Raw genomic sequence first — 23,079 nt, 5'->3', positions numbered from 1 at the left:
AATGAAAGGTAAACATAGTTATTTCCAAATAGATTAAATCCACACAGCAATTACATTTGAATTAAATCTATGCTGTTGAGAGGCTCAGTATCCTTAGGTGAAACAGCTATATATACCAGACTCAATGATGCTTTGTAGCGTTGCTTCTCCAGATGGAAACAACTGAAGTGGTTTGTTTATGCTTTTGTGGCTATGCTAGTCTTGCTGCTCGAAACAAAGTATGAGTCATTCTGACAGAATGTTCAGAACATTCAGAAACCTATATCCTCATATTCTGGTTTACTGTATCTTGAGGGACTCTATTCAATTTACTGTCCTGTTTTCTTTTTTTCTGTTGTCCCCCCATTCTTCTGGATGCCATTCTCACATCTTCAAATGCTGTGTTTTCTGTTGTTGTTGTTTGTTTGTTGCAGACTGCTGCCAAGCTAAAGACCAGTATATTGAACAATTCAAAGATACTCTGAGCACTTCTGTGGCCAAATCAATTGCTGGATTTTTTGCAGAGCCGATTCAAGTGAGTGTATTAACCAAACATTAATTGAGCTCAGTTCTAAATTATCAGATTTTTAATTCATACATTCTAGAGAATTCCAAATTATTTAAGTGACCACTGCTATGTCCCTCTCCAAACTTAATTCATTCCATTGGTCCCCTTAAAAAAGGAGGGGGGCTGGTTTTCAATTGACCTTTGAAAAGACCATCTCCTGCACTCCCAGACTGAACAGAGAGATACATGAAACTATTGAATCCCTAAATCTGTAAAAATAGAAAACCCCAGCAATTTTTAGTTGTTTATCACCCACACTGTCAGGGGGAGCCTTTCTATAATCTTACTAAATCCCCTTAAGCTACTTTATTTCTACTCTCAGGAAAGAATATGCTTGCATCCTTTTTCAGCAGGCATGGCATAAGAGTAACGGCCCCTCTTTTCACCCATAGTTGAAAAAGTTCTAGAGACTGTTTTAAGAATTGCTGGTATCACTAATGCTAATATTGATCATGACCCATCTTCAATTTTCTTTTAGTACTTTCAAGGGCTGTGCTACTACTCTAGGTCTTCTTGGTTTGGTCTTTTGCAGGGGGTGAATGGCGTTGTCCAGTACCCAAAGGGGTTTCTAAAGGAAGCCTTCGAGCTGGTGCGTGAGCGGGGAGGCGTGTGCGTCGCAGATGAAGTGAGTGGCCATGGAATAGGTGCAATGCAGTGCAGCCGGGACAGGAAAAGCACAAGGAGAAACTTCTTTAAACCCTCCTCTGTGGTCCAGGCAGAAAGCATCTACTCTGGGGATTCCAAGACGTGGGTATAAGTTAATGAAGCTTTGGCTAGTTGACTGGTTAGTTCGTTATTGGATTAGTTGGTCCATTTAATCAAGTACAACAGAACTTAAACATCCAAATTGAAGTCTATCAAATAAGTTGTTAACAGGCATAGGTGATGCTGCCATTCCTCAACATACTTTTAAAATACCTTTTGGGGAGTGCATGTCAGGAGCAGCTTAAACTTAGTTTAATCTCATAACCAAGTTTTCATCTTAATTTTTGCCGAAATAGTATTAACCAGTCTGGAAGCATTCATCTTACCTTAATAACAAAATTTGTTTGGAAATCATACTTAAAAAGAAAAGGTCCAACCTCTAAGTTAGATGAGGGCCACCATCATAGATATTCAAAAATAGTTCCAGGGACTTCCCTGGTGGTCCAGTGGTTGGGACTTCACGCTTCCACTGCAGGGTCATGGGTTCAATCCCTGGTCTGGGAACTAAAATCCCACATGCCATGCGGCATGGCCAAAAAAATTAAAAATTAAAAAAAATTTTTAAGTAGTTCCAAAAAATAAATTCTAAAATAGTTATGGCAACATTGTTGGAATAATCATACAGTACCTCTAATGGGACACTCTAAGGGAATAAAATCCATGGGCTCTGTGAGCTCTAGCCTGTGTCTTTCCTAAAGGGTTTAATTTACATTGTAATCACACCTCTTATTGGAGTGTCTTCTGCCTCCTGAGAATAGCAATGGAGATCAAAAGACCAGAGGGTAGTCGCCAGGGCCTCCAAAGTGCTCCTGGATCATTTCTGGGTGACCCGTCATGAGTCTAACAAGTGGTTAGACCACCAAAAACAGGTGGAGAACTTGAATAATTCATACCTGTTTCAGTCCTGCCATCTTTGCCTAAACAGTTTTCCTCAACTAAAACATCCCCTATAGGGCACAATGGGCTGCCCCCTCAGCAGAATTCTTTTGCAGTTTCCTACCGTGCAGCCAGGTCTCTGTGATCCCCAGGTGAACTGGACGACCCCCAGGCACTGCACATGGAAGCGTGGGCCAGCTCCTCCTGTTGTGTCCATCCTCCCTTTCCTATCCTGCCTGTGCAAGTTTAGGGAACGTGAACCAAAGTCCTGAAGAAAGTCAATCTGCTATTAAAAGAAGAAAAGTCTATTCAGTCAGTTTATAGTTAGCTACACTGGTGAAGAGGATAAACTTTAACCTTTGGAATTAGCCATAGTGAAGCTGCCACCATTGGATTAATTAGCGGGAAGGTAGATTGAATTCAAAGAAACTAGTGGATTTCAGAATTTCCTATGGTATGTGTTTTTATCATTTTCAACAACCTAATTGGAAACTAAAACAGGGTGACCTTCAGAAGGACTGTCCTAATGAGTAAGTAAAGATAAGAATAGCTAGAACTTTCTGAGCACTTACTAAGTGTCAGGCACTGTTCATAATGCTTTGTATGTATTAACTAAGTTAATGTTCATCGCGATTCTGTAAGGAGTGTCCAGTTGTAATTATGCCCATTTTACAGATGAGTGAATTGAAGTCCAAGATGGTTAATTTGCCTGTTGAGATCATACAGTTGGTAGGGACAGAGCCAGAACTCAAACCACACTAAGCCAAGACCACACTAACCACTGGGTAAACCTGCCTCTCGAGAATGACAGAACAGTAGATAGCCTCATCCACCAAAGGGCAGACAGCAGAAGCAAGAAGAACTACAATCCTGCAGCCTGTGGAACAAAAACCACATTCACAGAAAGATAGACAAGATGAAAAGGCAGAGGGCTATATATCACATGAAGGAACAAGATAAAACCCCAGAAAAACAATTAAATGAAGTGGAGATAGGCAACCTTCCAGAAAAAGAATTCAGAATAATGATAGTGAAGATGATCCAAGACCTCGGAAAAAGAATGGAGGCGAAGATCGAGAGGATGCAAGAAATGTTTAACAAAGACCTAGAAGAATTAAAGAACAAACAAACAGACATGAACAATACAATAACTGAAATGAAAACGACACTAGAAGGAATCAATAGCAGAATAACTGAGGCAGAAGAACGGATAAGTGACCTGGAAGACAGAATGGTGGAATTCACTGCTGTGGAACAGAATAAAGAAAAAAGAATGCAAAGAAATGACGACAGCCTAGGAGACCTCTGGGACAACATTAAACACAACAACATTCACATTATAGGGGTCCCAGAAAGAGACGAGAGAGAGAAAGGACCAGAGAAAATATTTGAAGAGATTATAGTCGAAAACTTCCCTAACATGGGAAAGGAAATAGCCACCCAAGTCCAGGAAGCACAGTGAATCCCATACAGAATAAAGCCAAGGAGAAACATGTCGAGACACATAGTAATCAAATTGGCAAAAATTAAAGACAAAGAAAAATTATTAAAAGCAGCAAGGGAAAAACGACAAATAACATACAAGGGAAATCCTATAAGGTTAACAGCTGATTTCTCAGCAGAAACTCTACAAGCCAGAAGGGAGTGACATGACATACTTAAAGTGATGAAAAGGAAGAACCTACAACCAAGATTACTCTACTCGGCAAGGATCTCATTCAGATTCGTTGGAGAAATCAAAAGCTTTACAGACAAACAAAAGCTAAGATAATTCAGCACCACCAAACCAGCTCTACAACAAGTCCTAAAGGAACTTCTCTAAATGGGAAACACAAGAGAAGAAAACGACCTACAAAAGCAAACCCAAAACAATTAAGAAAATGGTCATAGGAACATACATATTGATAATTACCTTAAACGTGAATGGATTAAATGCCCCAACCAAAAGACACAGGCTTGCTGAATGGATAGAAAAACAAGAGCCATACATATGCTGTCTACAAGAGACCCACTTCAGACCTAGGGACACATACAGACTGAAAGTGAGGGGATGGAAAAAGATATTCCATGCAAATGGAAATCAAAAGAAAGCTGGAGTAGCAATACACATATCAGATAAAATGGACTTTAAAATAAAGAATGTTACAAGAGACAAGGAAGGACACTACATAATGATCAAAGGATCAATCCAAGAAGAAGATATAACAATTATAAATATATATGTACCCAACATAGGAGCACCTCAATACAAAAGGCAATTGCTAACAGCTATAAAAGAGGAAATCGACAGTAACACAATCATAGTGGGGGACTTTAACACCTCACTTACACCAATGGACAGATCATCCAAAATGAAAATAAATAAGGAAACAGAAGCTTTAAATGACACAATAGACCAGATAGATTTAATTGATATTTATAGGACATCCCATCCAAAAACAGCAGATTACACTTTCTTCTCAAGTGCGCACGGAACATTCTCCAGGATAGATCACCTCCTGGGTCACAAATCAAGCCTCAGTAAATTTAAGAAAATTGAAATCATATCAAGCATCTTTTCTGACTAGAATGTTATGAGATTAGAAATGAATTGCAGAGAAAAAAACGTAAAAAACACAAACACATGGAGGCTAAACAATACCTTACTAAATAACCAAGAGATCACTGAAGAAATCAAAGAGGAAATCAAAAAATACCTAGAGACAAATGACAATGAAAACTAGACGATCCAAAACCTATGGGATGCAGCAAAAGCAGTTCTAGGAGGGAACTTTATAGCTATACAAGCTTACCTCAAGAAACAAGAAAAATCTCAAATAAACAATCCAACCTTACACCTAAAGGAACTAGAGAAAGAAGAACAAACAAAACCCAGAGTTAGCAGAAGGAAAGAAATCATAAAGATCAGAGCAGAAATAAATGAAATAGAAACAAAGAAAACAATAGCAAATATCAATAAAACTAAAAGCTGGTTCTTTAAGAAGATAAACAAAATTGATAAACCATTAGCCAGACTCATCAAGAAAAAGAGGGAGAGGACTCAAATCAATAAAATGAGAAATGAAAAAGGAGAAGTTACAACAGACACCGCAGAAATACAAAGCATCCTAAGAGACTACTACAAGCAACTCTATGCCAATAAAATGGACAACCTGGAAGAAATGGACAAATTCTTAAAAAGGTAAAACCTTCCAAGACTGAACCAGGAAGAAATAGAAAATATGAACACACCAATTACAAGTAATGAAATTGAAACTGTGATTAAAAATCTTCCAACAAACAAAAGTCCAGGACCAGATGGCTTCACAGGTGAATTCTATCAAACATTTAGAGAAGAGCTAACACCTATCCTTCTCAAACTCTTCCAAAAAATTGTGGAGGAAGGAACACTCCTAAACTCATTCTATGAGGCCACCATCACCCTGATACCAAAACCAGACAAAGATACTACAAAAAAAGAAAATTACAGACCAATATCACTGATGAATATAGATGCAAAAATCCTCAACAAAATACTAGCAAACAGAATCCAACAACACATTAAAAGGATCATACACCATGATCAAGTGGGATTTATCCCAGGGATTCAAGGATTCTTCAATATATGCAAATCAATCAATGTGATAAACCATATTAACAAATTAAAGAAGAAACACCATATGATCATCTCAATGGATGCAGAAAAAGCTTTCAACAAAATTCAACACCCATTTATGATAAAAACTTTCCAGAAAGTGGGCATAGAGGCAACTCACCTCAACATAATAATGGCCATATATGACAAACCCACAGCAAACATCATTCTCAATGGTGAAAAACTGAAAGCATTTCCTCTATGATCAGGAACAAGACAAGGTTGCCCACTCTCACCACTATTATTCAGCATAGTTTTGGAAGTCCTAGCCACAGCAACCAGAGAAGAAAAAGAAATAAAAGGAATACAAATTGGAAAAGAAGAAGTAAAACTGTCACTGTTTGCAGATGACATGATACTATACATAGAGAATCCTAAAGATGCCACCAGAAAACTACTAGAGCTAATCAATGAATTTGGTAAAGTTGCAGGATACAAAATTAATGCACAGAAATCTCTTGCATTCCTATACACTAATGATGAAATATCTGAAAGAGAAATTAAGGAAATACTCCCACTTACCACTGTAAAAAAAGAAAATACCTAGGAATAAACCTACCTAGAGAGACAAAAGACCTGTATGCAGAAAACTATAAGACACTGATGAAAGAAATTAAAGATGATACAAACAGATGGAGAGATATACCATGTTCTTGGATTGGAAGAGTCAACATTGTGAAAATGACTCTACTACCCAAAGCAATCTACAAATTCAATGCAATCCCTATCAAATTACCAATGGCATTTTTTACAGAACTAGAACAAAAAATCTTAAAATTTGTATGGAGACACAAAAGACCCCGAATAGCCAAAGCAATCTTGAGAAAGAAAAACGGAGCTGGAGGAATCAGGCTCCCTGACTTCAGACTGTACTATAAAGCTACAGTAAGACAATATAGTACTGGCACAAAAACAGAAACATAGATCAATGGAACAAGATAGAAAACCCAGAGATAAACCCACGCACCTATGGTCAACTAATCTATGACAAAGGAGGCAAGGATATACAATGGAGAAAAGACAGTAACTTCAATAAGTGGTACTGGGAAAACTGGACAGCTACATGTAAAAGAATGAAATTAGAACACTCCCTAACATCATACACAAAAATAAACTCAAAATGGATTTGAGACCTAAATGTAAGACCAGACACTATAAAACTCTTAGAGGAAAACATAGGAAGAACACTCTTTGACATAAATCACAGCAAGATCTTTTTTGATCCACCTCCTAGAGTAATGGAAATTAAAAAAAAAAAATAAACAAATGGGACCTAATGAAGCTTCAAAGCTTTTGCATGGCAAAGGAAACCATAAACAAGACAAAAAGCCAACCCTCAGAATGGGAGAAACTATTTACAAATGAATCAACGGACAAAGGATTAATCTCCAAAATATATAAATAGCTCATGCAGCTCAATATTAAAAAAACAAACAACCCAATCCAAAAATGGGCAGAAAACCTAAATAGACATTTCTCCAAAGAAGACATACAGATGGCCAAGAAACACATGAAAAGCTGCTCAACATCAGCAAGTATTAGAGAAATGCAAATCAAAACTACAATGAGGTATCACCTCACACCAGTTAGAATGGGCATCAACAGAAAATCTACAAACAACAAATGCTGGAGAGGGTGTGGGGAAAAGGGAACCTTCTTGCACTGTTGGTGGGGATGAAAATTGATACAGGCACTATGGAGAACAGTATGGAGGTTCCTTTAAAAACTAAAAATAGAATTACCATATGATCCAGCAATCCCACTACTGGGCATATACCCAGAGAAAGCCATAATTCAAAAAGACACATGCACCCCAATGTTCATTGCAGCACTATTTACAATTGCCAGGTCATGGAAGCAACCTAAATGCCCATTGACAGACAAATGGATAAAGAAGTTGTGGTACATATATACAATGGAATATTACTCAGCCATAAAGAGGAACGAAATTGGGTCATTTGTTGAGAGGTGGATGGATCTAGAGACTGTCATACAGAGTGAAGTAAGTCAGAAAGAGAAAAACAAATATCGTATATTAACGCATGTATGTGGAACCTAGAAAAATGGTACAGATGAACTGGTTTGCAAGGCAGAAATTGAGACACAGATGTAGAGAACAAACGTATGGACACCAAGCCGGGAAAGCGGTGGGGAGTGGGGGGGTGTGATGAATTGGGAGATTGGGATTGACATGTATACACTAACATGTATAAAATGGATGACTAATAAGAACCTGCTGTATAAAATAATAATAATAATAATAATGACAGAACAGCAGTGTAGAAAGACAAAGATAGCAGAAAATAAGGGAGGGAGCAGAACAAAATCCTGAGTGTGGGGCCAGTGCTGCCACTCAGTGATCTTACATGTCTCCTTAATTAGCTAACCTTGGCTTTCTCTTCTTTAAAATGAGGAATATGGAATTTGAATAAAAATAGGCCACTGCTGGGACCACAGTGGGCACTCAGTCTTTGCTGGTCTGGCATGGGCTGCGTTTAAATTTTAAATTCACTGCTTTTAGGCAGGGTGTGCACACCCATAGTTCCATCCCCGCTCATTAATGTCGACCCAGCCTGCTTCTCTCAAGACGATATGCTCCTCATCCCTGAAGACATTTGAGTTTATGAACCTTAGAATAAGTCATCTCTGTTCAACTAAAAGATTCTATGGAACTGATACTTCCTACGTGGCTAAACATGGTTTATGATCCTACATAATTTCACGTGTTGTCCAAGCAGTCTGATCTTTCACCATTTATTGATGGTACTTTGATAGATGAAGTGAAAAATGAAGATATGCAGAAAGGCAAAATGGATGGATTTGCCACGAACTCTTCCTACGTTATCTCATTTGGACAAATTCGTCAGCTTGTCCAGAGGCCCGTAACTAGGAAGTCGGAGACCCAGGATTCGAGCCCATGTCTGTCTGACTCCCACGTCTAAGCTCTTCTCCTATGTTGTTCACTCTCATCTAATTGTAACCCCCAACATCTGCCTTTGCAGCAGCACCCTGGAGAGAGCAAGAAAATAATCAGGAAGCCTGAGAAGGACCCTTGCTCTTTCAAGTGCATTTCAGAATCAACTTCAAGTGCCCACACCTCTACCCCAGACCTGCAATGTGTGTATGTGTAGAGAGAGAGATAGACAGACAGCCCAGGAGACTGAGAACCAGAAGGAGATCAAGGAACCTTCACCAAAAAGGCTCTGGCGAAAATTTGCAAGGAAATGTTTGTGTGGCTTTATTCACTTAGGCACTTCTGCCACTTTTTTATCCATTCTACAAACACTAAGTGTCTACTTTTATCAGGCACTCTGCTAGGTATTGTGGATAAAGAGAAAAATAAGATACATGTATGCTGGTGATAATAGTCCAAGGTGAGAGGTTCTGACGGCAGCTTAGGTGCCTTGAGTGGGGGCCCTAGTGGGGCTCAGGAGACTCTTCCTAGCCCAAATAATGATGAAACTGTGTTTTGAAGGAGAAGAGGAGTTAGTGAGATGAAGAAGCGGGGAGAGGGCTTTCTAGAAAGAGGAAACAGCATGCACAAAACAACTAAGTTCAACTTAGTTCCATCCTGACTTAACTGACTCAGCTGGGTCCTCCTCATGATTAATTCTCAGGACGAAAAAGAAATCACAGGGAAGAGGACGACCAGCCTGTCTGGGCTGGGTGGTGGGCACCCCAGCGCCAATTTGCTGACTGTAACTCCTGCTTCATCCAGCCTGGGGCAGACGCAGCCTTACACACAGGAGACCCTTATCAAGGATTGCTAATCACAATGACCTTTTTCACATGCATTATTTAGATGACCCTCACAGCAGCCCTGTGAGGTATTGCTATTGTTTCCACTCAACAGAGTGAACATGGATTCAGAGGAGTTAAAAAACATGTCTAGAATCACACAATGCTAGTAACTGGCTTTTGGTGCCTAAAAGGTCAGGCACAGAACAAATGCTTTCTCCATAATAGTACGAGGATGGTGATGACGATGACTGATGATGATGATGATTGTTGGGAAGGAGGAGGAGATGGAAGAGGAGGAAAGAGAAGAGACCAGAGAGTCAAGAAAAAACCAACATTTCTTTGAAAGGTTTCCAATGATTTGGGACTGGTTTCCAATTATTTGGGACTTGTTTTCACAGGTGCAGACAGGATTTGGAAGGTTGGGTTCTCACTTCTGGGGCTTCCAAACGCATGGCGTCCTGCCGGATATTGTCACCATGGCTAAAGGGATTGGGAATGGCTTTCCCATGGCAGCGGTTGTGACAACTCCAGGTAGGAACTACAGGCAGTTTGTGTCTGCTTCTGGGTCTCCTGCATCAGCAATGGTAGAAAACATATGTATTGGAACTTGTGTGGGCTAGAGACAGTGATGGGATTCCCAAGCAATGAAAAAGGGAAACTGTCTGCCAGATGGTGGAAGAGATGGAAGAAAACCAGCCCTTTTTGCTCTTGCTGTAGAGAAGACTAATTCTCCCAGACCCACAATGAAATGCAGGGTTCTACTCTACTGACAAGGTCTAGGCAAACATGCCACAAAAACAAAACCAACACAAGAGATCCTTGCTAAACAACCTGAAGCCAGTGCTGAAGTTTCCAAGGGAATCATATTCTTGAAGGACACCCTGACCTAGTCTTGCCACACCAATAAGCTATAGACTCAAGGTCCAGGTGATAGTTTTCTCTGTTGATCATCAAAAACAGCTAAAGACAATACAATCTCACTTAGCTATAACATTCTATAAAATGAACATTAGAATTAACTGTATTTCCCATTTTAGTGAGGTTTTACAGAAAAGAATTTTATGAACCATTTAGTGTTGAAAATCTTAAAATTATTTCATTTGTTTTTCCCACCAATAGTAAGCATACTTGAGAGGCTCCAAAGGATAATTAAGTGCCTTGTAATATCTCAGTGTTTTTATTGAATGAAGAAAGGTACTAAAATGTGGATGTAGAAGGTGAAGTATAATGAACCGAATATATACTAACCCTGAAACAATCTTGAAATTATATTATGAAATCCTTGATATGAGATTTTTTTTAAAGTATTTCCTTCTTAGTCCCAAGAGTGGAATATAGAAAAAAGGCTTAGCTAATGAAGGTTCCATGTAAGTTCCCATAAATCAAGTTTTAAAGTACTTTTCAATTCATCCAACACATTAAAGATTTTTATTATTAAACTTCTCATTGAATAAATAAGCAATTTTTCCTTATCCACTGTATTAGTCAGCTTGGGCTTATTCTCTCACAGTTCTAGAGGCTGAAATCCAAGATCAAGGTACGAGCAGAGTTGGTTTTTGGTGAGATCTCTCTTGCAGATGAACACCTTCGTGCTGTGTCCTCACATGTCCTTTTCCACAGCTAGAAAGGGCTCTGATGTCTCTTCTTCTTAGGAGAATACCAATCCTATTGGATTAGGGCCCCACCCTTATGACCTTAATTACCTTCCTAAAGGCCCTGCCTTCAATTACAGTCACATTGGGGGTTAGGGCTTCAACGTATGAATTGGGGTGGGGGAGGGAAGAGACGCAATTCCAACCATAACATCCACTATCTGGTGAGTGAAGAATGAATTGGACGCCATGAAATATATTACACATACATATACAACATGAAGGTAAATATAATCCAAATGCATGATGGGAGATTATAGATAGGAATGTGTCACCCTTTATCCACTTTTATTCTCCACCCCCCCCCCCCCAGAGATTGCCAAGTCTTTGGCTAAACGCCTGCTTCACTTCAATACCTTCGGAGGGAACCCCATGGCCTGCGCCATTGGATCATCGGTGCTTGAGGTACTTTCCAGCAACCGCATCAACATCACTCATTTCACCAAACGACTACTTCAAAACCACACACACATTATTGGAACTCTATCACATTTCATGATTAAAGTGAAGAGTTAATTCCTAGTCCATGAATTTAAGTTAGATTTCCAGTTATTATTCTGCTCCCTCCCTCCTTTTTAAGATCTACTGTGAGTGCTTCAAGTATTGGACATGAAATAATATGTAATAAACCTCACACACATGGGAAATATAAGAATTTCCCTAGCTAGCTGGTAGCACTGAAATTTCTTTGTCATTTGAGTGGTATTTTATGGATAGTTACCAATGGCTATCCTTGATTTCAGTTTAATTTTGGTCCTGTCTTGTATACGCTTCCTTATTTTTGTTGTACTGTCATAAATTAAAAGAGTAAAGAGCAAGTGAGTTCTATGCAATTCCAACAAGGTGATTCAGCTGTGGTTCAGCTCCAGGCCATTGATTTTGCCTGGGGTCTCATCTGTTGAAAAGATTTTTTAAACGCCCTTGCTTATATGCATAATAGCGTTTGCTTAAAATTGTAACATATTTCTGGAAGAATGTCCAAGAAATTAATAACAATGGTTGTTTGTGGGGAAGGAAACTTGGTGGCTGGAGAACAGCGATCAATGAGGCTCATTCTACTCTACGCTTCTGTACTTTCTGATGTTTGAACAAGGCATGTGATCCACTTATTCAAAAAAATTAAATTTAAAACTATTTTTCAATAAAATTAAGTAAGTAAAAGCTGCCCTTGCAAATTAAAAAGTATCTTCAAATATGGTTAAATTTCAGAATGAGAAAGTGTGGGTAAGATGTGTCATTTATTTCATTCTGTAGACATTGCCAACTTCCATTTTTTAAGTGCTGTGTCACCTCAACCAATTTAGCAGATAGAGAGGATTTAGGTGAACAAGTAGGTCTGAAAAACATCAGGTTCTGCCTGGAGTCATGCAGTTATTATCAGCTGGTTATAAATGTAGTATACTGCTTATGTTTGGTCAGGAATCACAGGTCTCTGCTATGAGTGGAAGTAGGTGAAAATCCTTTTATTGAATATATATCTCAGGTGCCCTGACTCTGGGCCCACAAAAAGCTTAACACTGAGACGTCTCTTTTATTTTTTCCTAAATTTTTACCCACCCCTGAAGATGAGGAGGGTAGGGGGGAGGCATCCCCTCTACCAAGAATTTTTTTTCTCCCTACAGCAGATCTTTTTGTAGGACAAGGTATGGCCATACTAGACTTTGGGTTCCATTTGTCTGGTCAAGTTTTTGTAAAGAGGGTCACATACATTTATTTCTCCATGTTTCTCAGTCCATTTTAAAACTTTTTTAATGCAAGGTCATTTGGGGCTTTCTCTCAACAGGTGATTAAAGAAGAAAATCTACAAGAAAACAGCCAGGAAGTTGGCACCTATATGTTACTGAAGTTTGCTAAGCTGCGGGATGAATTTGAAATCGTTGGAGACGTCCGAGGCAAAGGTCTCATGATAGGAATAGAGATGGTGAAGGATAAGGTAGGTTGTGATCTGCTGTTCTCTCTGCAGCTTCGCGGGGGAGCAAGAGTTAAAGTAGGAAGCCTCAGCTACAAGCTCATTCATTCTCAGGAAGAGAGCACACAAGGACAGCAAGACTCAGCAAAGCTCATTAGAGATGAGTAGGGAGTGTTGAGTATGAAGGACAGGCTAGCTGGTCATCGAGAGTTCTAGAGTGCAGAAGAGCATTTGCAAAAGGGAGCTGATGTTATTCTTGCCAGACTAGGCAAAGAGCAATGGTAATGACTGAATATTTTGAATTAGAAATATAAGGAAGGGAGGAAATTATTGGGGGAGGGGCAGGGGGCCAGAGAGCTAGCGGAAGTAAGGGGGAAGGGCCAGGAGAAGGTTGTGGTGTCGGTTTGGGGTGAGGATGTTAAAGATTTACAGGGTTTTGCATTTGTTTGTTTGTGAATGGACTTCAATCTCCCAAATAACAAGGGCGGAATGTGACTTTCTGATGGCCTACTGCAAGGTGACCTCAAACTCGATATGACAATTGAACTTAGCATTTCCCTTAAGCCAGTGATTCTTCCCAAGGTCACTGTGTCTGTTTTTCACCCTCCACTGTTCTCCCAATTCCCTAGCCTCAAAACCACAAGATAATCTGTGACTCCTTCCCTCTCCTTATTTCTAACGTCAAGTTTTATTGATTCTTTCTTTGCCGTGTTTCTCAAATCTTTCCCACTGTTGTTACTGCTGCCCCTAGGGCCCATGTCAGTAGGAAATTGTCCCAATCCTCCATAAACACAAAATCTAGATCCTCTGAGGGGAGTGACAGCAGGGGAATCTTGGCACAGGAAGGAATAGTCAGACCAGCCCCTTCACCCTAATTCTTATCCGTGGGTGACTTCTTGCTGTTTGCTCTCATCACACCACCCTAGTTTAGAAGGACTGTGTTCAGTTCTCCCAATATTCAGACTAGACCATGGATATAACACTCTCCCATTAGTACCACACAGCAGAGCCTGTGAAAAGCTGGAACGTTTGAACCAGATTTGAAAGCTAGGGGAAGACAACAGGAAAATAAGAGTAACATGAGACTAGGCCCTCTGGCTCACAGGCCTTAACGTACTTACCTTCAGCTTGGGGCCCCATCAAGGGTTGTTTTAAGGCTCAGAAGAGTCCATTCCAGTCCCCCTCCCCCCACAAGAGGTCCCTCGAGGATACCTAGATGCCTCAAAGCCCAGACTCCACCAAAGAAAGCCCAATGAAAGAGGAGGTGTTGGTCCCTTTCCCACTAATCCAAAGTCAACTTCTGTTTACTCCAAGACGTGTGAACAGAGATGTCTTGGTAAAACATCAGAATCCCATTGATACCGAACAAGCTAAAGGACGGTACATCCATACTACATGGCATAGAAATATATGTGACATGGAAAGATGTGCAAACTGTATTATGGAAAAAATTAAGCAGGCTATAAAATAGTATGTATAGAATGAGCTCTTTTTCTCTTCCCTCTGCCCTTCAGTAGTTTTAAGCATGGGCTCTGAAAGAGTGTCTCCATTCCTTAATTCTATTCATTGTCCCCTCAATACCGTTCACTTTCCTACATCCAAATATCGCTCAAACTTTTCCCTAAGCATAGAATACAGTACTTTCCTCTCTGTCTCTAGCTATGGGAATCCTAGGCCTTTTCAAGATCCAACTCTTCACCACATCTCCTCCTGAAGCTTGCCTTTGCTTCTCCCATATAAGGGGCTGCAGCCTTCAGAGAATCTCTCTCACACTCACTGTCTAAAGAGCTCCTTTGAAAGGCTCTTTCAAATCATGTATTTGTTGACTCGGTTTTCATGTATAAATACCTTCTTTTCCTAAATAAACTGTACGCTTTTGAGGCCAGGAAATACACAGATGGTGAGTGCTTTATCCATGTTTGTTGATTGATTTCCGGCCCCTGCAACACTTCAGACCACATTCATGTAATTAAAACAGCTCAGAACTTGGCTTTAATGCTATACAGTGTAACCCAGAATCAAAACTCCCATGAGCAGTTAGTAAGGATGTGAATTGGATACAGCCCTTTGGACAGAAATTTGTCTGTATCTATCAAAATTTTAAATGTATACATTTTGACCTAGCCATTCCACTTAGAGTGATGTATCCTAAAGAAATATTCACAGAAGTGTGTAAAGATATAAATGAGCGAGGATGTTTGCAGCATTGCTTATGATCATAAACAAAAATTGAAAATAACATAAATGTCCAAAAATAAGAGATTAAACAAATTGCTCTACCAACAAACAACAAAATACTAGGTAATCTTTAAGGAGACTAGGTCCAGGGACTTCCCTGGTGGTCCAGTGGTAAAGAATCTGCCTTACAATGCAGAGGACACAGGTTCGATCCCTGGTCAGGGAACTAAGATCCCACATGCTGCGGGGCAGCTAAGCCCGTGAGCCACAACTACTGAGCTCGCGTGTCTCAACTAGAGAGCCTGCGTGCCACAAACTACAGAGCGCACTCACTCTGGAGCCCGCACGCCACAACTACAGAGAGAAAACCCCCAAGCCACAACTAGAGGGAAGTCGTGCACCACAACGAAGAGCCTGGGAGCCTTAACGGAAGATCCTGAGTGCTGCAACTAAGACCCGACACGGCCAAAAAGAAATAAAATAACTAAATAAAATTAAAAAAAAAAAAGAAGACTAGGTCCAAATACACTGACATGGAAAGATGTTCTGGATACATTGTAATTTGTTCAAAGCAAATTGCAGAACATTATAAAGTATGACATTTTTTTAAATATGCATTTAAATGTATGTATATGCAGAGAAAAAGTGTCTAGTTCCCACTAAATTACCAACAGGCGGTATCCCTAGGAGTAGGATTGGAGAAGAGGAAACGTTTCATTTTTACTTAGTGCCTTTCCATATCATTTTCAGGAGTTTTTCCCAATAACCCTGCATTACTTGTTTAATTGTTTAAATGAAGACTTATCCCTCAAAAACGGCAATAAATAAATAAATAAATAAACACGAAGCTACATTATATCCCTGAGAAGAGGTTAGTTACTAACATGCCCACTTGATTATGGAGTGGTTGGGACTTAGACTCGAGCACAGGGCCCGGGCATGCTGTCCTGTGGCTTTGCCTCATTAGCTTTTCCGACCGTGCTTTTCTCTTCGGAATGCCTACAAGATGTTCAATTAGTCATAGCAGTTGAGGCCAGGGGGTAATAAAATGGACAAAGGAGCAGGGAGGGTGCTGGCCCAGACCAGGCTGAAGCCAAACAAAGTTCACCTCTCCAGACCCTTGATAGCCACCAAGGCCCACCAACCCAACTGCCCCTGAGGAACCCTTTCTGACCTCTGACCTCTCATCCCCCAAACCATATTTGACTTCTTTCCAGCTTTCACAGTTTAGCCCTAAATTATACTGTCGTGTTTTAGTCTTTCCTCATGAGAACATCAGGGGCAAGCAGGATGACATTTTAGGATCAATGAGGAAATGCTGGTCTTCTCCCCATCCTGGTCCTCCATTATCTAGTAGTGGGAAAGTTTGAATAGTATTTTCTTTATCTTAAAGCTTCACAACAGACTAGTTGGAGCATTTGTGCTCACAGACTCAGAAGTCCCCAGCCCAGTGTCATCAAAAGGGTACTGGAATACCTGGGCCCACAGGAAGGGACCACCTTCAGATGCCAAGTGACCTGAAACAGCCTCTAGGCTCCAGAGAGCTTACCTTTCCTGACCCTGGAGGATTAAGTCTTGGGTGAGAAAGAGCAAATTCCACAAGCAGGGAAGAAGAGGACAAACAGCCCCACCCCAGTTGCCCAGGCCATACTATGGCCCAGAGAAAGCTTGGACCGTTTGTGCCCTTGTGCAACTTCAGAGCCATTTCCTGGACTTTTTGAAATGAATTTTTTACATGGACAAAACAAAGTGCAGGGCTGAGGACAATTTCCACATAAATAAAGCAAACTCCAAATACGGCTATTAAAGAACCAAGCTCCCAGGGTAACCAACTGCAGAGCCAAGATTCACTGACGGTCCGCATTCCGCTTCATCTTGTCTTTGGGAATTTGGGATGAACTGGGATAAAAACAAATATTTTCAATAACACCCCCCCCCCCAGAAAGAAATCCAATTCAGCAATTAATAGCTTTATTCAATTACAGGGGGAGACAGGTTGAGAGGGAGAGAAGAGCATTGATTGCTTGAGTTGCTTTTTATTCCTCTTAGAAATAATGTCTTGAATCATTCAAATGCCAAATATTTTTTAAATGTATTTACAGACCAGCCGCCAGCCTCTTCCCCGTGAAGAAGTAAATCAAATCCACCAGGACTGCAAACGCATGGGGCTTCTGATTGGCCGGGGTGGCACTTTTTCTCAGGTAACAAGAAGGCTGGCCTTTACCTATCACTTTAGGTAGGCATCTCCCTGAGGTCCCAATGCTGGTCCCTTTTCTTCACCCCAATGCTAGGGGACCCAGTTCCACTTCCTCTAGGCTTAGAGCTCAGACGTTTTGTGACCACCTAGAGGGGTGGGATAGGGAGGGTGGAGGGAGGGAGACGCAAGAGGGAAGAGATATGGGAACATATGTATATGTATAACTGATTCACTTTGTTATAAAGCAGAAACTAACACACCATTGTAAAGCAATTATACTCCAATAAAGATGTTAAAGTTTTCCTATCAAAAAAAAAAAAGGGACAGTGAAGCCCTCGGGCCACTAGAGGGCGCTGTGTGAAATGGTTTGGTTACCGCGGTTCGGCGGGGAATATACACAGAGGACAGTCTAAGGAGGCAGAAAAAGCTGCACAGACAAAGCAGAGGACTTACAGGACAGGTCATAATACTGTCATAACAGTCATGCGTAACCAGTTTGTCTCACGTGTGAATTAGTTCTAACCTCTGAAAGCGCAATCCTAGTCTTTTTTAACTCAGCCCTGGGCTCTGACTCTGTGACCCGCAAGCCTGCTAAGCCTTAGTGGCCGCTGTGGCCACTAAGCAACGTGGCCAGGAGCAACGTCATAGTGCTGGCAGGCCCTGGTGGCCCTGCAGGGGAGGTGGGGACCACCCTGGCCAGGTCCCTAATGCAGAACTCAAAATCAGCCACTCCCAGTGCCCTTCACTCTCAGGCTGGCAGAGGCAGAGAACAAGCTCTCCCTGCCCCCTTCCTGGGAAAGCCAAGCACAAGCCCCACAGTCGGGACCCTGGTGTGGCCCTGCCGTGGGCATGGGCTGCTACTGTAAAGTGATCTGCCCCTCCATCCCTCACACCAGCAGGACCCTCTCCAGGGATTCGCTCCGGGGCAGAGATTTAAGATGTAAGCTCACTCCTACTCCTCCCCTAATTTGTTCTTGGCCTTTGGCATCCTTCTCTCCCGTTTTAAACATGCGTCATTCTTCCTAGTTTCCCTGCTTCACTGCTGCCTCTCACTTGATTTCAGCGAACACCCTTGCCTGGTGCTTCTCAGAGAAAATGGAAGCCGTTAGGCAAGATCCCTATAGAAGCTCATCTGTCCCCCGAGCCAGTTCCCACCTCCTTTCCTAAAGGTTAGAGAACAAGACGTCTCTCCGTGCTCTTGACCCTCCACACTCCCTCCACTTAGGGAAACAGGTCTGTGTTCTCTTGTTTCTGCAGTTTTTTTCAACTTCCCCTCAGCCTGTGAACAAATAGACTGAAAGCTCTTCCAGCCCAAACCAAACCATAGAAACAAAACCAGAATGAGCGCTTTTGCTGGGAAATGCTGAGTTTTTTCTAGTCCTGGTCCCGGATATTTTTCTATATGAATCAGACAGAGTAAGTTAATGATTCAAAATCCTAAGACAGGCTACTTATAAAGACAGAGAACAATTTATTGTTTACTTGCTTAGTTAGTCCTTAGTTATCCGGCACACACTTGAGTCCTAAGCAGCCACTGCTTGGCTGGATACTAGAGCTACAGTGAGAAATAAGATCTGTCCCTCCCTCCATGGAACTGGCAGAGGAGAAAGACTTAAACAGAAAATGATAATACAATCTAGTAAGCTTGCCGATAACCATACGAAGGGATAGTGTACACTGTTCTAAATGCTTTGCATATGTTCACTCATTTAATGCTCTCAACACGCCTATGAAATAAGTACTCTTATCCTTATTTTACAGATGAAGAAAAAGAGGCACAGAGAGGCTAAGTAAATTGCCCAAGTCACACAGTTAGTAAGTGGCAGAACCAGGATCCAAATTCAGGCAGTCTGATTTCTGAATCTGTCCTCGAAGGAGAGTAAACCCGAGGGGACGAGACTGGAGGCCGGGAGTCCAGGTGGGAGCTAATGATGCTGTCTGAACTGGAACAGCAGCCGTACGGATAGAGGAGACATCCAGAGAGCAATCTGGCCGTGAAATGCCCAGGACTTGGGTATAAAGGGATGAGTGCAGCTTTGAACTTGGTCTCCTTCTATCTATAGACAAGTCTGTAGCTCAGAGGAAAGAATCGAGGTGAGGATCACCATTTGGGGGTCATCAGCATAGAAGTGGGGAGAGGAGGAAATGTCCTGGGAAGGGAGTCTAGATGGGAAATGCAGAGAGATGAGGATAGACGCCTGGGTCACGTCAACTTTTAAAGGGCAGGTGGAAGAAGAGGTACCCAGATGGAGACACAAAACAGGTGGAGAGCTGTGAGGAGAGCTAGGAGTGTGCGGAGTCATGGAAGCAAGAGAGTGGGGAGGTTCTGGAAGGGGGAGCGACAGAAGTGCCAGGTGCAGAAGAGAAGGCCAGAAAGGCTAAGGGCTGGAACGTGCCCACTGGATTCTGTGCTTAGCAGCTGACTGGCAGCTTTAGCCAGAGTGGGGCCAGAAGGCTGATGGGACAGAAGCCAAGCTGCAGTGCGTTGAGATGTGAATAGAGGGAAGGCAGAGTGGAAAGTAATGGCCAATGGCATCAACCAGTCTTTTTATTTTTATAAGTTTGATAAAAGGAAGGATAGTATATGTATGGTAGCTGGAAGAGACCAGGAGGGTCAACACATTTTTATCTGTGTGTATTCTTTTTTTTAACATCTTTATTAGAGTATAATTGCTTTACAATGGTGTGTGAGTTTCTGTTTATAACAAAGTGAATCAGTTATACATATACATATGTTCCCATATCTCTTCCCTCTTGCGTCTCCCTCCCTCCCACCCTCCCTATCCCACCCCTCTAGGTGGTCACAAAGCACCGAGCTGATCTCCCTGTGCTATGCGGCTGCTTCCCACTAGCTATCTGTTTTACGTTTGGTAGTGTATATATGTCCATGCCACTCTCTCACTTTGTCACAGCTTACCCTTCCCCCTCCCCATATCCTCAAGTCCATTCTCTAGTAGGCCTGTGTCTTTATTCCCGTCTTACCCCTAAGTTCTTCATGACCTTTCTTTTTTTCTTAGATTCCATATATATATGTTAGCATACAGTATTTGTTTTTCTCTTTCTGACTTACTTCACTCTGTATGACAGACTCTAGGTCCATCCATCTCACTACAAATAACTCAATTTCGTTTCTTTTTATGGCTGAGTAATATGCCATTGTATATATGTGCCACATCTTCTTTATCCATTCATCTGTCGATGGACACTTGGGTTGCTTCCATGTCCTGGCTATTATCTGTGGTTTTATGTGTGGTTTGGATTTAGATTATGAGAGCTGTAAGCCTGCTTGTTTATAGGCTGAGGGTAAGTTGAGGGGAAGGTGAAGAAGCGAGAGAATGCAGGGGTGTTTCCTGGAGGGAAGGTGATGGGAGAAGCAAGGACCAAAGGCACAGGTAGAAAATTCGGAGTCGAATCATAGATGGTTTGTTCCTTGAACCTTCAGGCTAGGATATAAGAATGCACGTGGGAGCAAGCAAGTTTATAGAAAGGTCTTGCTTGACAGCTTCTGAGGGGCATGAGGCAAGATTGTCTATGAAACAGAGTGAGGGGTGTAGGAACTGAGTGAGGAAATTGAGAGGAATGGGAATTAGAATGGCAAAGGAGAGAGGGCCTGACGTTTAGGACACCAGCAGAAGTAGGACCCTGCATTTCCTGTGGTGTCTGTCCACCAGCGGTGGGACTTTCTTTACCGCTTCTCAGCTCTCTGTGTTGGAGCAAAACAGTCCTATTATAGCTTTGATCGGACCTGGGACTTTGCTGTGTGTGTGCAGCAGTGGAAGGGTAGAAAAGTGAGGGGGCAGGTGAGAGAGGGGTTCATATCCTCAACCCTGTGCTCCAAGCTGGGTAGCAAGAGGAGGACGAGATCTGAGGGGGGTGACACACCTGAAGATCATGGAGGGAGGAGACTGAAGTGTTCATGGGAAGGGCGGATGCAGTGGGGTCAGAAATGGAAGAATTCCTAGTGAAGAGGAGGCTCGTGGTGCTGGCCTGGGGCGTGAGTGGGTGCAGAGGAGCACAGATGAAGGTTCCGGGAGTTGTGGCGATCAAGAACCTGAGACGCTAGTTTGTTGGGTTGCACACAGGGACACAGAAGGCAACCTCGGTGATGGCAGAAACGGAGGCTAGATAGAGGCCTAAGACCTCAGTGGAGGTGGTGGAAGGACCAGGAGGTCAGCAGGTGACAAAAAGGAAAAGGGGCCGAGCGGATGGTACCAGAATTTCTGAGACTAGAGGATGAATGGCCTGGATACAGCACTGGGGAGGGAGGAGACGAACCCTTGAGGGAAATATAAGGAATGCCATGAAAACAAGGTGTTGGATTCTTAACCTAGTGCATTTCCTTGAAGTCGTAGTTGATTCTATGACGATCCGTTGCTCTATTTTCCTTTATCTCCTCAGACATTCCGCATCGCACCCTCGATGTGCATCACTAAACCAGAAGTTGATTTTGCAGTGGAAGTGTTCCGTTCTGCCTTAATCCAACACATGGAGAGCCAAGCCAAATAATTTTTTTGAAAATAAAGAACCACAAGCCTCAAGAACTTCCCACTTATGTTCAAGGGTTAATTTGAGAAATTTCAGAACCACTCGTATAAGTTGTAAATGGTTGACTGCCTACCAGCCGTATTTGTTAACGGAGCCCCTGTTACCTTGAGAAAGCCATCCCTCAGGAAAGGATCTGTATCCCTAGCTCAGAGAATAAATCCTAATTAGTCTAGATTAGTTATGCTAATTTTATCCTCCTTTGCGGTGAATGTTTACACCTGATATGTGACATGATTCCTGCAGGAAAATCTTTTGGTGGAGGTGCCTTCAGGAAAAGGTTTCTTCATCTCCGGAAGAGATGTGTTTGTCTTGCATTGAAGCATCAGACGTCACGATAGGACTGCTCCAACCACCATCAGCCACTTTGCGGCCCTGAGGACAAAGCTTATTTGCTGAGGTTGGAAGGTGGAGCGAAGCTGAGTCCTTAGTGATGTCAGTGGGCCACTGATTTAACCAATCCTGGAGCTCCCTTACCTTGGGGCTTCTTGTTATCTGAGAAAATAAATTCAGTGCATTGCACATGCCTTTTTCATTTAAGTTTTCTCTTATTGCAGCCACAAGCATCCTGGGAAATGATGCAGAAAATACCCCACGTCGATAACTGTCCTCTCCTTTAACTCCCCTAAAATGAGTGTCAGAGCCTCCTTTGTTTCCACTGCCATCATCCCACCCTGGACTAAATTCTCATTACTCCTATTATAATAGTCTCCAAGACCAGAAGTTCCCAAACTTTATAGTCATTAGAATGCACATTCATAGTGCTTCTTTCCCATATGTATGCACTATTTGTCTTAAAATTGACTTAATATTTTTCCTTAATCTGACATTTTTCACTTAGATGTATTTGATAGTAACGTTTCTATTATTATAATAGATGAGAAATCAGTACTACTTGTCACAACTGGAAAGTGCTCATAAAATAGAGTGAACACAAAGCGATGCAATTCAGGTCTAGCAAAATACAGTTTCTTGAAGATGTTCTCAGCCTGAGGCTTGTTCTCTCTTTGTTCAAAAGGGAGTTTAGGGGGGAAAAAAGAGCTTACAGAGTGTTTGAGGAGTGTAAAAAGATACTGGCAAGCTGAGTCCCTCTCCTTA

At 41.7% G+C, this 23,079-nt stretch overlaps 1 protein-coding gene across 4 annotated transcripts in view; it reads left to right on the top strand.

The window, feature by feature from the left end:
- The window catches only part of AGXT2 (alanine--glyoxylate aminotransferase 2), a 46,300-nt gene extending 23,784 nt beyond the window's left edge, over window positions 1-22,516 (top strand). For 3 of the 4 annotated variants that reach the window (XM_068532293.1, XM_068532302.1, XM_068532320.1), the window contains 7 exons: window positions 414-514; window positions 1,080-1,172; window positions 9,902-10,034; window positions 11,469-11,560; window positions 12,939-13,088; window positions 17,345-17,443; window positions 21,838-22,516. In XM_068532293.1, coding sequence (XP_068388394.1) covers window positions 414-514; window positions 1,080-1,172; window positions 9,902-10,034; window positions 11,469-11,560; window positions 12,939-13,088; window positions 17,345-17,443; window positions 21,838-21,945 — 776 coding nt within the window. In that variant the 3' untranslated portion in view covers window positions 21,946-22,516. The remainder of the gene's footprint in view (window positions 1-413; window positions 515-1,079; window positions 1,173-9,901; window positions 10,035-11,468; window positions 11,561-12,938; window positions 13,089-17,344; window positions 17,444-21,837) is intronic. The other variant, XM_068532311.1, reaches the window with a different exon arrangement.
- Window positions 22,517-23,079: the final 563 nt, after the last annotated feature.

This window comes from Eschrichtius robustus, chromosome 2 (genome assembly GCF_028021215.1).
Source record: "Eschrichtius robustus isolate mEscRob2 chromosome 2, mEscRob2.pri, whole genome shotgun sequence".
Lineage (NCBI taxonomy): Eukaryota > Metazoa > Chordata > Mammalia > Artiodactyla > Eschrichtiidae > Eschrichtius > Eschrichtius robustus.
This window is presented reverse-complemented; position numbering and strand designations above follow the sequence as displayed.